Genomic DNA, 16,286 nt, shown 5'->3' with positions numbered 1-16,286 from the left:
TGCCCATGTTGTAATGCAGATTAGAAGTGGGGAGAGGGGTGAGAGAGAAGAAATAGTTAAAGAAGACTTAGTTTTGTGCCTGGGTGATTAGAAGCACAATAGTAGTAATCATGAGAAACAAAGGATGTGGGAGGAGAGGCAGGTTTAGGGAGAGAGAGAATGGAATTCATTGGACATGTCTCAGCTATTGGCTCAATATTCAGCAGACAGTTTTCCAACAAATCCTTGATAGCAATTTTAGCTTTGGGAGTCATTTGCATAGAGATGATAATTCAACCCACTTGAATAGATGAAATCACAGAGGAGATTATAAAAAGAGAAGGAAAGAGAACTAGGACTGAGCTTTAAGGCATACCCACCCTTAAGGGGTAGGAGGAGAGCAATGAACTAGTAGTGAAGGGGATCAGTCAACCAACAAGCATTTATTTAGTGTCTTTTAAAGTATCAGACAGTATTCTGGGTACTGGGGATACAGAGAGAATAAAACAATTCCTATTCTCAAGGAATTTGCATTCTAGTTGGGGAGACAAGTACTAGAGGAAGTAGTTAGGAAGAGAACTAGGAAAGAGCATTGCTATGGAAAAGTCCATTAAATTTAGCAGTTAGTCATGCATTAATTAAGCATTTAATATGTGCCAGGCATTCTGTGCTAAGCACTGGGGATGCAGAAAAGGGCAAAAAAGCCCTCAACCCTCAAGGAGTTCACAATATAGTGGGGGAAACAACAAGCAGAAGATGAGATTTTAGTTGGGATTTAAAGGAAGCCAGGAGACGTGAGTCATGTCACCAACAAAATGATGGACTAGCCATTTTCTTGGATCCCCATGACCTCTTAAAACTCTTCAGAACACAAATTATGTATCACAGATAATCAACTTGAGCTCTTTCCATGGCCTAGGATACCCATAATCCCAAAGAAGACAAAAAAATGAAAAGTAAAAACCCTATACCCAGGAACTGACTCACTGACCTTGAATTTATTCAATAATCTGACCTACCTCTCATGTACCAGCAGCACAATTATGCAACAGACCCAAGGATTCAACACAGGCTTACATCAAAACCTACCCCTACAACCTATTACTCCCACTTTCCATTCCTGAAGGAAGTTTGCTCAGGCCTCAGTCCTTCATGAGCAAAAAGCCTGCCAAGGGCTGCAACCTGAAAGTGCCAGTGCTGCCAAGCTCTGAACTGTTGGTATCGGAGAAAATAGACTCTGAATTTTAGGTGCTAGACAAGAAAACTGCAGAACATCCAGGGAGTGAGGCAAGTGATCAGGACAAGACACTGGAGTGTGTCTAGCCATACAACATTCCAAGCCTGAAGGAAAGAACACAGCATCCAGCTGGGGCCAGTTCTGACCATCCAAAAAACAGTTTGGGCTGAGACCTAGATTGGAGAACCTTGAATCCATGAATTGCCTAGGGTGGGAGAAGGCTAAGATACTTTGGGATCCATCCCCCAAAGAAACCACCATCAAAGCAGAGGGAGTCAGGAAGTGAGCAATAAGGAAAATAGGAGGGGAGGAAACAAAGTACCAAAGATTTCCAAAAGAAGAGATCTCAAAGGCCTTGAACATAAAAGGATAAATCAACAGGAAAAATGAACAACAAAAGGAAATAATGACTTTCAGAGTTAGTAGAGTTCAAGCATCTGTGAATAAATATTGCAAAATGAAGTAAAATTGATGAGAGAGGGGACCTCATGGAATTTGAGAACATGGAACCACAATACACTTCCTAAGTGACTTAAAATTGAAATGAGAATTATGAGAACAGCATTTATGTCTTGCACAATAAAAATAATGAACAGAATAGAAAAACTTGACCCAAAAATGTTAGGCCTCACCAAAGAAACAAAAAAGAACAATAGATTGGGGATGTAAATAAGCAGAAGTAAAGTACAATTTAGAAGAAAAGAGGCCAAAAAAATTAACATTAAAAGAAAATGTGCTCACTTTTTGTAAGCAAAACAAATTAACCGTGAGGACAGGATATGCAGATGTAACCTAAGAGTTACAGGTCTTTCAGAAGACTACCACAGGACAAAAAAAACCTCAACACCACAATGAAGGAAATGATAAAGAATTGCCCAGAAATCTGAGCAGGACATCCTCCCAGTCCGGTACCCTTGGAATGCTGGGCCCCTCCCCGAGGACAATGAGATCACCCTTTCTGGGACAGAAACGAGACGACGGGTGCTTACATCTGGGGAAGGGGGCGGTGACTGCCCACTTGGGGCTCTCTGGGATGAAGGGGTGCCAGATGGAATGAATGCGATAAACCCAATTCTCTCTTATGCCCAGTAAAAACGGGGCCAACAAAGACCACACTGGCGAAAGAATCTAAACTCTCCGGATCCGCCTAATCTTACGTAAAGCGCTGGGAGGGCGGAGCGCATGCGCGCTGTGCGAGGCTGGCGAGCACTCAGCTTCCTCCCACCTCCGAGCCGCCTCCCGCTTCCCGGTCCTCCTCCTCCCTGTCACACCTCGGTGGTTCCCCCTCCCCCTCGAAATCGGTGCGGATCTCCCCCGGCCTGGCCAGTCAGCAGCTCTCGCCATGTCGTACGGGCCCCTAGACATGTACCGGGCGCCGGGGCCTTCGGCACCGCAGGGCTCCCAGCCCCGGGACTTTGGCACCATCTTCAATATTTGCTGCGGCAACATCCAGAAGATCAGCCATGCGAGTGAGTGGGGACCCGAGGGTTGCCGGACTGGGAGTTGGGGGGCGGGCTGGGCCTTGGTCCGAGCCCCTACCTCAATAGGTGTGGCTATGGAAGGGTTGAGGGCTGAGCCTGGGGCTCCCAGGCCCAGCTCCAGGCCCTGGCTGCCATGGGCGGGGGACGGGGGGGGGGGGGGGGGAAGAGGGGGGGACGCCTCACCGGACCTTCCTACCTGCCCCGGATCCCCCACGTTCCGCCAGGGTCGGCTGGCCTGGAGCTCCTGAAGAAGACCGGAGGGGAAGACACTTCGACGGCCTCGGGCCTTCCATATTAAATGTTATCTGTCTAGTTTTAGAGCCGCTGGCACCTCATTGATGGGAAGGGCAGGCTTCTCGTTTGACAGGTGGGAAAACTGAGGCCCAGAGAAGAGAAGGGCCGAGGCCAAAGTTACACCGGGAGTAAGTGGTGTCAGAGCTGGCCACGCCTTGGAGCCCAAGGTCCTGGCCACCACAACCTGCTTGGCCCATAGATGTGGCTCTGAGTCTGGTCCTGGTGGCCGCCTACTTTAACCAGCCACCTTATTGTCCTCCCTACTCTCCTTCACAGTCTGTTAGGTTCAAGTTTTGTGTAGTCATTTAGCTTTCCATTCTGTGTTCCCTATGGTACTGAACCAGTTGAAATAAAACTTGAATGTCAATTAAGGTGAAGTGAAGGTTTGTATGACTTAAAACACTTAGAGAATTTCAAAGTCATAGTCATCCGAGGTGTCCTCGAGGTCTACAGAGCCTTTGGAGTCTTGTTTGTTTTTCTGACAGGTGCTAAACATGTCTGACTAATTTGCCCTAGCAGCCTAAAATTCAGGGATTTCTTTATATTCTCTCTAGCTTTCAGACAGCAGTAGCTAGTACTTGGTATGGATCAGGTTTATTATCTGTTTCTTGAAATAAGTTTCATACCCAAAGAAGTTTTTGTGTCTGACTCCAAATCATCTAGCAGCCTGTTTCAGAGCCATTATTAGAGGAAGTGTATTTGGAACTTCCCTTATTTCCTCATCATATAACCCATCCCCCTACATGGGAGAAAAAAACAACTTTAAAGTATATACCTTACTGATCGGCATCATTTTTGTTCATAAAGTTTGGCACATTCCACTTATGTGTTTTAGTGATTGGAGCTATTTTCCTAGACTAGTTATTTGTAATAATTGATCTTGAGTGAGTATATTTAGCACTGACTACTAATAGCATATTTATGTAGTGCCTTTACATTTATTTGCTAAGTACTTTCCTCATAATAATCTTGTGAGGAAATAGAATATTAAATCCATTTCACATATGCCAGAACCTAGTTTCATACCTGATCCTTCTGATTGGTGCTGTTTCTACTACTCCAAATGAAAGTTTAAAGAACTGTCTCAGACTTTACATTTAATTAGTGGTTTAGAAAACAACAGGCAGTAGATGGTGGTTAGAAATTCTGTAAATCAAATAAATATATTTAAAATATAAATTTATTTGATCAAATAAATCAAATAAATTATAGTCATTCTCGGTCACTGAGAGACTACCACTACTAAATCAAATAAAGCATTTAAAGTCACTAGTTGCTTTCCCCTGTTGTATTAAGAGATGGCTGTAATATGTTTACCTCAGAGACCTGGTGTGTAAGATTCATATATTTTGATGCCTGCAAAGTAGAGCTCATTCGCTATAGCCAAAAAATTCATTACCCTGTGGTTTTACTGGTAATAAACCTCCCCAAATTTACCTGAGTTGGTCTTTGAACAACAAATATATGGTCTCTCAGTTTGTACTTGAAACTTTTAAGTTGAGAGACCTTCGTTGAGGTTATATTCTAGTCTTTGAAAACTCAGGGTCACCTCCATATCATGATGAGACACTGGAAGATGACAGGATGAGACAGGATGCTATAAGCTAGTTATAACTCATTTACAGTTTCAAAACAACTCTGTGAAATGCATAGTGCAATATTTTATTTTACAGGTGTTGAAACTTGGCTAAGTTAATGGACTGGCCAAGATCACAGAATAAGCCAAAAGAGCTGGGACCCTGGTCTTCTGACTTTTAATTCCCTGCTCATTTTGATATTACATACTTAATTTCCTGTTTGGTTTTGATATACTGTTTTTGTTTCTCAGGGAGAGAATGACAGGATTTGGTTAAAGATATGGTAAAACAACGTTGTGTAGGTATATTATTAGACTAAAGTACATTTTAAACATTACCCAGAGTTAGTTTTAACTGGGGAAGATTGGCAAGTGGGTAGTAACATTGCTATAATTTTATAATTAACAATGTTAAAGACCAATAAATGTTACTATTTCAGATAAATAAATGGAACTTATTTTTTTTCTCACTTAAGACAAATGTGAGGATACGGAAACCTTTTTCTTCCATGCTTTTCTTGCCAACTACCATTTGAGGACCCTTCTATTTTTCTTTTATTTTGGCAGATCCTACCATAGCCTTTAACCCTCAGTAGTTTTAGCTGAAGTGTCTGTCCTCCTTGCAACTCTTTGTGGAGAACCTAAGATGCCATTTGGAGATGGAATAGAGTGAATATCTCAGTTGTTGGCTCATTTGTCATCTGGCTAGGTTCACATATCCCTAACCTTTCCAAGATTCCCTGTCCCACTACACTCACTACATTACACTCCAAGTAATGGAAACCATACTGCTCAAAATTTTATTTCTTCTCCTTTTCATTTGATAACAGGATAAACGGAAGATGTTGTACCTATGTTGCTCATTTCTAGTTTTTGTTAGAGCCAGACAACATCCGTATTTAAGATGTTTGCAGATGTAGTAACATTGTTAAACCTTTTTTCTAGTAGTTTTAATTGCATTTTTAAAAACTGAAAAGGCAATTTTAATTTCTGTGCTGGCATATTTGGGAAATTGCAGGATTGTAATTACCACATATATTATTGTCTCTAGTCTGACTAATGTACTTCAATTTCTTCTTAAGCTACTGAGTCATCTGGTTGGGTCAAAGGCTGTTTTTCCACTTATGATGTCAGTATCTTTCATATCAATGGGCTTTATGTTTTGGATGGATCAGAGTTCATTTGGAAACCCGTTAGCCTCTAAAGTCCTGATGTTGAATTATAGGAAATGTATTCATTTTGGAACAAATCTTTATTTGAATCAAAGGATGTTAGAGCTGAAAGTGTTCTTGGGGATCATCTCATTTCATCTTACAAATGATGAAGCTAAGACATCAACTGTCATTGGACTCCTAGAGATTTTATTAAAAAAAAAAGTCTTTCAAAAAGTTTTCAGTAGGCCATGCTTTGAATGAGATGTTGGCGATAGAAGAAGTTAAGATATTCTCATCCCCAAAATATATAAACTGCTTTAAAAGGAATGCAGCACAACTGAGGAATTTGCATGTGTTTGCATTGGTTTGGGTTTCTGATTATCAGGGTTTTTTTAAAATAGGAAATCCAGTCACAGGATTGTTTTGGATTATCAGATTTCTGATAATCCAGGGTTTTTTTTATTTTAAACCAAGTAGTTTTTAAATTTTTAAAACAGGAAGTCCTGTCCATTAGCTTCTAATAAGTAAATCCAGAGTAAAGCATATCCTATTCATATCCATATCATATTGAGTGGAGAAGAGTTGTAATGTTAGAAATTTTCTGATTTACTACAGATTAATTGATTGACATGCATTTATTAGGACATAGAACTGTGGTAAGTGCTGGGGATTTTTCCTTTCAGGGCAGCTAAGCGGCTCAGTAGATAGGGAGCCAGGCCTAGAGAAGGGTGATCCTGGGTTCAAATTTGTCCTCAGATATTTCCTAGCAGTGTGATCCTGGGCAATCTCCCCATTGCCAGCCCTTACTCCTCGTCTGCCTTGGAATCAATTGATTATAAGACAGAAGGTAAGGGTTTAAAAAAAACAAAACACAAAAAACCTTTCTCTAAAAGAGCTTACGTTCTAATGGGTGAGACAACATATAGACAACATATAGGTGTATATAAGATATATACAAATTAGATATAACATAAACATAGAAGGGGCTGCTGGAGGCACTGAGAATGGCCTCTAGCAGAAGAGGGTTCTTGAGCTGAACCAGGGATTCCAAAGGGCAGAGAGGTGAAAAAGAATATTCCTGGCATTGGGAACTACAGGAAAGAATCAAGAAGAGAGTAGATGGAGCTTCATGTGTAAGAAAGAGCAAGACCATAGAGTATGTAGAGGAAGTGCAAAGACTAAAAAGACACAAAGGGGCCATGTTCTTGACCTAGGAAAATTACAGTGATTATCAGTGTGTAGTTCTCTACAATAGGTGGTAGTGAGAATAGGAAATCCGTCTTATTAATCTGTCTTATTACCTTAGGAAAAAGCTTTATTGGTGTTTTTGGATAAATTCTTATTGATTTTTATGATAAACGCTTTTCTCCTAAAAAATGGGATGCAAGAGAAAAATTTACTTGAGGATTCTCACTAGTAGGGTTCTGATCAAGGTTTGACTATTAGGATTTAATATAGAGGGGGTTGTTTACCATATAGCAATTTCTCAGAACCCTGATCGTGTCAGCCCCCTATTTAGTAAACCCCAGTGGTGTTCAGTTGCCTCTAGGAGCAAATCCAAAACTGCTCTAAGATCTAACATTCAGAGTCCTTCCTAACCTAGCTCCCTCCTACCTTTCCAATCAATCTTCTAGCACAAAGTAGGTATTTAAAAAATGTTTTTTGACCAAATGAAAGAGCATAATACATATATCAAAGGAGAAAGTTCTTTCACCCTAACTAGCAAGTGATTCTGCAATCTTTATAAGGAGCCTAGCATTATTGTTTGCACATACTAGGCTCTTTAAAATGTTGCATAAACAACACCAGAACCACCCAAATTCACCTTAGTTTCAAGAAAAGCTCAAGATGAAAAAGAACTTTATAGCATTGAGAGCATGCAGTGACTTAAGATCATTGTTTTAATTTTCGTTTTGCAGAATCTCCATACAATAAATCCCAATATGCTTAATTTAATATATGTTAAGTAATCATAAACCATTTGATCTACTAATGTGTCATCCTTGGTCTCTGAAGAAAGCCTGCTTTTTGATAGGGAAATACAACCACATAAAGTCAGTTTCGTGGACTTGGTGCTTAGGTTTTGCCTTGTATAGCTCCCAGTTGTTATTATTGATGAGGAAGCTGTGGTTCAGAGAAATAAAGTGAAAGGTAGTGAGTGTATTAAAGGTGGAATTTGAACCCAGTCTTCCTGATGCCAAGTCCAGCCCTGTATTCACTACCAGTCTCCCCATCTATAAAATGGGGGAAATCCCACAGAACTTTGAGGGTAATTGCAAGGAAGACACTTTGTAAATCTCAAGATTTAAATATAAAGGTCAGCCACTATTTACTTGTCTGCTGCAATGATTGATCTCTTTCTTCTCTTGCTACTGGGGTATGGTCCCTTCATCTGTGCTGGTTGAAACCCCTCTTCACCTTTCTATCCCATGTAATGATTGGCCATAACTTTCTATCAGTCCTCAATAGATTCTTGTTCAGTGTTCTGGAAACCTTCTTTTGATTCCTTTATGATTTTATAGTTATCACAGTGGCACTCAAGCTTACTGTCTGAAATCACTTGCTATATTTAGCATATACCTCTTTTTTTTAGAATCATACATGTTCTCAGGATGTGCTTTATGCCACTTCTGGCACACGAATCATTACTGATAATATTCTGATGCTTCCTTATATCCACCATGAATCCATTACCACTTTATGCAGCCTATAATTTTGATTCTTCTGAAATCATGTTGGGTTCAATAGTTTGCAGCCATATCATATTCCTATTGAAAGCGCTACAGTTTCTCATATGGAATCTGACTGATTATATCTTTTCTGTTCAGTTCTGGGGCCAGTAATTGTCTTTCACTAGTGCCTGACCAAGTTATAGGTACTAGAGAGCTTCCTGTCCCACTGCATGTCATAATCTGGGCAATTTACATTCATCATTCTTTTTTTTCTCCCCCTGTGTAAATTGTTAAGCTGCTCTCTTTAAAGTGACCATGGATTTCATTGAGGAAGCTCTATAGTATGGAAAACAACCTTCTTCAATTAGCTCAATTAGTTCAAACAAGAACATCAGGAGAATCTTACCATCTCTAAAAATCCATCTTCTGTTTGGACTTTGACTACAGTATCCTCCATTGTACTAATGAACCCCTTTGATGAGCCTATATGTCCTGTTTTATGCCTTATTTGATAGTGACTTTATTGAGAGAATCTGTATATAATATATGGACCTGCCAAGGAGTTTTGTAGCATCTTAACATATGCTGTGAAATTATGGTAATTAAGTTTGGCCCCAGAATTCAGAAAAGACATTTCTTTCCTTTCATTACAGTTTATGGAATAGGGTATAATTTACATGTACTAAAACATTGAGGTTGGCTAGTTTTGCCAAATTGATTTTTTTTCTCTTTTAATTTTTATTACAAGGGAAGACTGTCTGTGTAAGGAAGTAAAGAGAGTTACATATCTTTGGCAATTTTTGGCAAGAATTTATTTTGTTTTGGGGCAGCTAGTGGATAGAATGCCAGGCCTGGAGGCTTTTGGTTCATATCTGGCCTCAGACACTTCTTACATGTGTGACCCTGGGCAAGTCACAACTATGTATGCCCAGTCCTTGCCCTTCTGTCTTAGAGTTGTTATTAAGACAGAAAGTAAGGGTTTTTAAAAAATATTTTGTTTCTATTTGTTTATGTAGCATTATCAAACTAAAACACTTTCTTGATTTCAAATAATATTCTCCACTACTTCCTCTCATAATTGAATACACCAAGTGCAAAGGTATATGTTGGTTTTAATGAGAAAATTTTGTCAAGCTTTTCTTCATTTCACTCCTTCATCCTGGATACTACATGTAATGGAACAAGTGACCCATGAAATGCTCTTTCTTCAGGCCTTTGGGAGCACAATATAATCAACCTCATCAGCTCTTTTATTTAGTCCCTGAGGAAAACCTGTGAATTATCATTTCTCTTTGCTTCTTTATGCTGTCTTGTTTCATTTAGAACAAGAATGACACTATGGATGTGAGAACTTCTTCCAGTAATAAATCAGCTCATTGGACAAACATTTCAGCACTGAGCATCAGCAGTGACTCTAAAATAACTGGTTCTTTTCTGTCACTTTGCCTAGAAAAGGAAGAAAGCCACACAAAATCAAGAGTTGTATCTTTTATCTTTTTCATGGTGGCCAAATAATTTGTCATTTGTGGTCATCTTCCTGGGGATAATCATTTTTGTTTTTTACCTGTCTTGATCTTGGGCCAGCAGAAAATCTGTTTCTTGGGACCTTTCTCAGAGTCTTTCCTGCTTACTATAGAAATTGTCAGAGCTTGCATGCACTAGCATAGCTTCCATACTACAAGAACTATCAGAGTAGAACTTTTGTAGAGGGAGCTGTTGTTAATATTATAAATAATATTTTATTGACCATTGCAAAGTATTGTTCCATAATATACCTTAATTAATCAGGTTTTGGAAACAGAAGGATATCTGGGCACTCTAGCTTGATGATAAGCATAAATCAGTAGCTTGGGGATCCCAAATTCTGTAAATTTGAAGGGTATTAGACTATAAAATGGATTTGTAATAGCAGAATTTTGAATTTAATTAATTAATAATAATAACCAGCCCTTATATTGCACTTTAGGTTTTGCAAAATACTTTATGGTACTGTCTCACTTGAAATTTACAACTCTAGAAGGTAGATGCTATCATTATCTCTATTTTACAGATGAAGAAATTAAGGCACGACAGAATAAGTGACTTACCCATGATCACACAGATAGTAAGTGTCAGAGGCAGGATCTGAACCAGATCTTCTTGACTCTAGCTTCAACTGAGCTAGAGCCATATAGTTGCCTCTATTGAATTGTGTTTTCATGGTCTTTAACATATGGTGGTATTAAACTTTGATTCTCCTGATAATATGTGAATTGTTCATTTGCATTCAATTCTACTTTTCTCCAACCACTCCCAAAAGTCACCCATGAAACCACCTGGAGTTGAATCAGATTCGAACAATGATCCAGAGAGAACACAAAAGATTCTTTTATAGTGTAACATGAAAACAAATATGGTTGATTTAAGCAGAAATTCTTCTTTCAAAGTGTTCTCATATCATGGCCAGATGCCACAAAAATTATACTTTAAGATGCTACCCTTTTCCAAAATCCCTGCTTTTGTTGTTATGGATACTCATACCATCTGTCAGATTACAAACTCTACAACTCAGTAGATTGTCTTTGAGAGTTACTGTGGCCAACAATTTCATTACCCTGTTGCTGACTGAGTGATAAGAGAGTCTCTTAAGTTAGCTAGGTTGATCCTTGGATGTCAGACATCCAGCCTTATCACTGGGCTTATAATGAAAAGTTTTTTCCGTTTGAGTAGGACCTACTAGGGTTTATCCTTTACAAAACCTTTGAGAATTCACTTTAAGAATCACTACGATATCATGATGAAGTAAGAATTCCCCTGATTTTGTGTAGCTGGACTCTACTCTCAGCACCCCCTAAAAGTCAGAAAATAGTTACTGTTTTGAAAAAGCTAAGCTCCAGGCCCTAGACTAGGGTGGGTAAAATTGAGCCTGGAAAGATAAATCTAGAAATGACATTAAAAAAAAAGAATACTACATATGATCAAAAATTGATAAGGATGGTGACCTAGTGATTTTTTTTTAATTGGTGCTCATTGAAATATAGAAGCATAAAGTCTCTGCAAAACTGACTTAATCCTCAGTGAGTGGTAAAATTAATTTAGTAGATCTAAAAGAATGCTGATGAGATCTCACCTCACAACAACAAAACACTGTCCTCTTCTTGTATGTGGTATATAAGCCATGTCTAGAAAGGACATATTCATACTATGAGAGAAAACTACTTGTTATTAGTGTGAAATAGAATAGACTTCCCCAGGTCTTGATCCCAGCATGCTTCCTTATAGATATTTATATAGGAAGGTATAAAGCGATAAGTAAGAGAAATATAGGGCATCTGTGAAGAATGAATGCAGTTTCTTTCTTTACTTATCACCTAATTAGAAAGCTTTTTCTTTTTCTTTTTTCCAGCTGCTCAAATCAAGAATTTGATGATCCAGCTGGGAACTAAGCAAGATTCCAGCAAACTACAGGAAAATCTGTGAGTACTCCACTCTATAAGAAGACTAAGGTTTTTGAGGGTCCCTTAGCCCTTCAGGGTTAAATGAAGCTCAAGACTCTTGAGGTCAGGATTAGAGCTTATGGAAGGTTAAAGTCACAGCTAGATTTGGAATAGAAAATAGCAGAACTTAATGCTTATCATGAGCTTTATATTTCAAGTGTAATGGGTAAATTTAGGGGTTTTTGACTAATATATTATACTAATTGGTCATCAATTCAAATCCCAATAAAAATACTCAAGTCAGTTTGGGAATTTTATGGTGGTTTAATTAATATAGAGGGGAGGAATTAAGAAGAAGAAGAGAGAGAAAGAGGTATAAGAATTTTCCGGCCTAGCCTAAGCTAAGGGAAGTTCAGAGACCACAGCCATGAGGCCTTCTCCAAGATTAAAACTAACTTGGCTTCCAGCCACGATGTCTACTCCGAGATGAGGGGCCTCCTAAGAGGAGAGTGCTTTTGAAGGAAAAAAAAGAATCAGTCTAAACTCACTCACCTAGCATGCTGCCATCAGCCACCTCTCTGCCTCGAAAAAGAGACTGGCAAGAGGAAATGATGTGAATATATAGAGTATTTTTTGCATCACTTCCTGCATCTCACATGTACCAATGGTAGCTTAACCTTGACTTAGGACAGCCCAGGGGGACCGTCAGTTGTTTGTTATTTGTCCCTTGTTAGCACATGTCTGCCCTAGGCCATCCTCCTCAATACTTAATTCTTAAGTGGGGGTGTACACATTTCTGATTGCTAGACTAAGCAGGGTGGAATAAATTTAAAATTCACACAAGTATTTATGATTTTCATTGTAATCAGTACTTCTTCCATTGACAAAGACCTTAACACTGTCTTTGTGAATTGCCCCTACTGAAAAAAAATAATCATCTAATGGCCAAGTCTCATGTACTTGTGTTAAGATGTGCATTTATAGACTCCAAATTGAAGCCTTTCCAACTTGATAGTACCTACTAAATTTTTTCTCTGTTCCCTATCCTCCAACAACCTTCTAGAATCTTGAGTCACTTCCATAGTACCAGAGAAGAACTTCTATGGATTATAAGCTTTTCTAACTCTAAAATCCCAAGAATCTGGCTTGCCTTGTTCTTTGGGCAGTTAAGTATAGCTTTTATGGGAAGCTAGAAAGGAACCCATACCATTCTCTAAATGTAATTAGTTGGAATCTTTGTTGAAATCAATTTCATCATAGTTAGTGTTCATGAAAGTCTATAAAAGGAGACTGATTCCAAACAATGTTTCACAATGTTAACAGTATATTTATTTTTAATAAAAATATTTTACAAGCATACTTATTTATTTTAAATGAGGACCTCATTTTCTAGTTCATTTGTAAACCTTAATTTGGAACTCTTCATGTGAAGGAGAATAATGTGAAATCATCCTGGAAAGGCAAGCTGGAGTCAGATTGTAAAGGACTGATTAGAAAGGCTTAGCTGAGAATTTGTCAAGTTAGTTTGGAGCCACTGAAGATTTTTGTAAAATTAAGTGAACAAATTGCTTCTAACTATGTTTAAGATTATTGATTTTGTAATTGGATGAATACTTGCAGTTTCTACTTCAACATCTGCTTTTTGGAGAACAAGGAGGTAGAAAAATTCCTATGAAGAACTCAAGAAGATCATCTCCATTAAATCATCGTAGATTTTCAGACTTAGTGACCTCAGTGTGTAAGTGAGACTGTGACCTCAGTGTGTAAGTGAGCATAGGGGAAGAAGATGAAAAATCTGTTGGAAAACATGGTATAGGAGTGAGACATGAGAGAGGCCAGAGGCTGACAGACTACAACACAGACATAGGGTGTCTCAAAAGTCTTAAGGGCTTAAAACTGCACTGACTTTTTGAAATACCAGGTTGAAGCTAATCATCTCTATACCATGAATACATCTAGAGGAATTCAATTCAATTCAGTTTTCAGTTCAGTGCAGTAAGTAAGTAAGTAAGTAAGTAAGCATAGGACCTGGAGCCAGGAAGACTCATCTTCCTGATTTTAAATATGGCCTCAGACGCTTCCTAGCTGTGTGACTCTGGGCAAGTCACTTAACCTTGTTTGCCTTGGTTTCCTCATCTGTAAAATAAGCTGGAGAAAGAAGTTCTGGCAAATCACTTTCAATATTTTTGCCAAGAAAACCCCTAATGTGGTCATAAAGAATTGGACGTGACTAAACAACAATAAATTTTTACAAATGAAGAAACCAGAAAGTGAGTGATCTGTTCCTAAATTACCCAGTTAGGGATCTGTGATAGTGTCAATAAGGAAAAAGGAATATTGGTTAAGGGGACAGTGATAGCTTTTATGATAGTTTCAGGTTGAGATGGAGGTAAAGACCTATATGTTTGGGATAGTGTCAGGCAGAAGGTGTTTGATCTCAGGGTGTTCACTTTTATAATGTCATACAGAGAGAAGAGTGCTGGTCTAATAGTGATGGGCTCTGAGAAGGTGTCAGAGAAAGTTGTAGTGGTGAGTAAAGTAACTAGCAAACAGGAGGCGTCATGAGGTACAAGGTCTGTAAATGGCCTCAGACTCAAATGGGATAGGGCTTTTTGATGATATCAAATGTTACTGGGATTAGTCTGGCACTGATGGGCTTCCAGCTGTATTGGACAGAGAAAGAGTAAACTTGAGGTGAGTATGATAGGCATCAGCATCTCATTCTGTGGAGTTGAAACCAGGCATAACTGCAAATGGAAGTGGAATGAGCTGGAAGTCTAATATCTGCCCTATAAAGGAAGACTTTCAGAGGAGTCTAGTACTCTATCCTCTAGGTCTTCTGGCAGAGGGGAGAGGAAGCTAAAAAAGGTGGTATCTAAGGCTTGAATTTGCAACCTAGTGATAAAATTAGAAATGATCAGCTTAATCTGGGAAAAGCATCTTTGTTTTTTGGAGATGAAACCAGGCAAGACTGAGGATGGGAAGTGGAGTGAGCCATGGACATTATGGGCACCAAATAACATCACAAAGAATGAAATAATGGCTTACATTTTAGAAGAAAAGAAATTATTAATTTATCCAATCATCTATGAATCAGTTGTGTAGTTAGGTGATCAACTTGTGAAAGCAAAGATCAAAATCAATATCTAAAATTAGGAGAAAGAATAAAATTAGTCTTGTTGCCCAATTGAGATAATTCCATCTTTTTTTAAAACAAGTTGACAACTCTAAAAATGAAAAATGGTTAGACTAGCTTGGAATAATTTAACCAATGTAAATCTGCCATAACAAACTAAGAGCCTAGAAACAGCCTCTACCAGCAGAATGCTTGATGTCCTTGCCAAAAGAAGAGATATGGCAGTCAGGGGCAAAACTGATTTAGAATGTGAACTTGTTTTTAAAATCTTACGTTGGAGGAAGGTGGAAAATCAGGAGAAGTATTTCATTGTGAAGTAGTATGGAAAGCTTAGTAGGAAACCCAACAAAGCCATATCATGCCAAAAGCATTTAAGGATGGAACTAGAAGGAGGACAATGATCAGTAGAAAACAGAAAAAATTTGTCAGCATTTCTCTAAGGCCTTTTTTCCATCAGTGGTGATGGAGCCAGCACATTTGGGCTTAAATGTCCTAGACAAAATAAAAATAGATGGGACCTAGCAGCCAAACTAAATCAATATGTGCAGAGGAGTTCCATGCTGGAGGTGAGGGAGGTATGAAAGATCAATTTTCAAGAGAGTTGAAAGAGATGGGCAGTAAGGTGGCTCAGTGTATTAAAAGACAGGCCTGGAGAGGGGAGGTCCTAGGTTCAAAGGCAGCCTCAGACACTTCTTAGCTATGTGACTGTAGACAAGTCACTTAACCAAGTTTGCTGAGCCCTTATTGTTTTTCTGCCTTAGAACCAATAGTCTTAGAACTAATAGTTCTAAGGCAGAAGGTAAGGCTTTACCAAAAAAAAAATATGGCTGAAAGAGGAAAAATACTAAAAGATTAGGAAAAAAATCTGACACCCCCCCCAAATAGCAACCAATAATAAATGATTGATAACTGTTGATCCATGTGCCTACTTTCTAGTCTCTACAAATTCTTTAGAGTAAAAGTAGCCTTGAAGATCTGAAAAGGGAACAAAGAGGCTTTGGCAAATAATAGTCTATAGCAGACCTCATCTTTAGGGTCATAGTCGACTGAAAGGTGAATAGAACACAAGATCTTTCTGTACAGTGTTGAGATCTAGACAAAAGATCCCACAGGAAAGATTTAAAGGAGGATAAGGATATGAGGTCTTAGTGTGGATGGATCACCATCTATCTTGTAATGAGAACCCATAAAGCCATCAAAATATTTTAAATGTCTCAAAGGAACTAAGGTGGAGGGACATAGTAAGAAAGAAAAGTGGAATGACCATAGTAATGCAAATTGCAGCATTACTAAAAGGCAGTTGACTATAGATTAATTGCCATAAACAACTTGGTTCTAGAG

General features: G+C 38.6%; 1 protein-coding gene and 1 long non-coding RNA gene across 5 annotated transcripts in view; one reads left to right on the top strand and one right to left on the bottom strand.

The window, feature by feature from the left end:
* Positions 1-16,286, bottom strand: part of LOC103092121 (uncharacterized) — a 72,600-nt gene that overhangs the window by 19,243 nt on the left and 37,071 nt on the right. The window contains exon 3 of one of the 3 annotated variants that reach the window (XR_008911512.1): positions 9,457-9,839. The exons of the other annotated variants lie outside the window; for them this stretch is intronic. This is a non-coding gene — a long non-coding RNA (uncharacterized LOC103092121). Of the gene's footprint in view, positions 1-9,456; positions 9,840-16,286 lie in introns of those variants that run through there. 3 annotated transcript variants of the gene reach the window in all.
* The window catches only part of STX12 (syntaxin 12), a 32,856-nt gene continuing 18,576 nt past the window's right edge, over positions 2,007-16,286 (top strand). Inside the window, exons 1-2 of one of the 2 annotated variants that reach the window (XM_056795441.1) lie at positions 2,007-2,685; positions 11,779-11,848. In XM_056795441.1, coding sequence (XP_056651419.1) covers positions 2,559-2,685; positions 11,779-11,848 — 197 coding nt within the window. In that variant the 5' untranslated portion in view covers positions 2,007-2,558. The remainder of the gene's footprint in view (positions 2,686-11,778; positions 11,849-16,286) is intronic. The other variant, XM_001372477.4, reaches the window with a different exon arrangement.

The sequence above is a fragment of the Monodelphis domestica genome, chromosome 4 (assembly GCF_027887165.1).
Source record: "Monodelphis domestica isolate mMonDom1 chromosome 4, mMonDom1.pri, whole genome shotgun sequence".
Lineage (NCBI taxonomy): Eukaryota > Metazoa > Chordata > Mammalia > Didelphimorphia > Didelphidae > Monodelphis > Monodelphis domestica.
The sequence above is the reverse complement of the archived record's forward strand: the minus strand, read 5'-3'. Positions and strand labels throughout refer to the sequence as shown.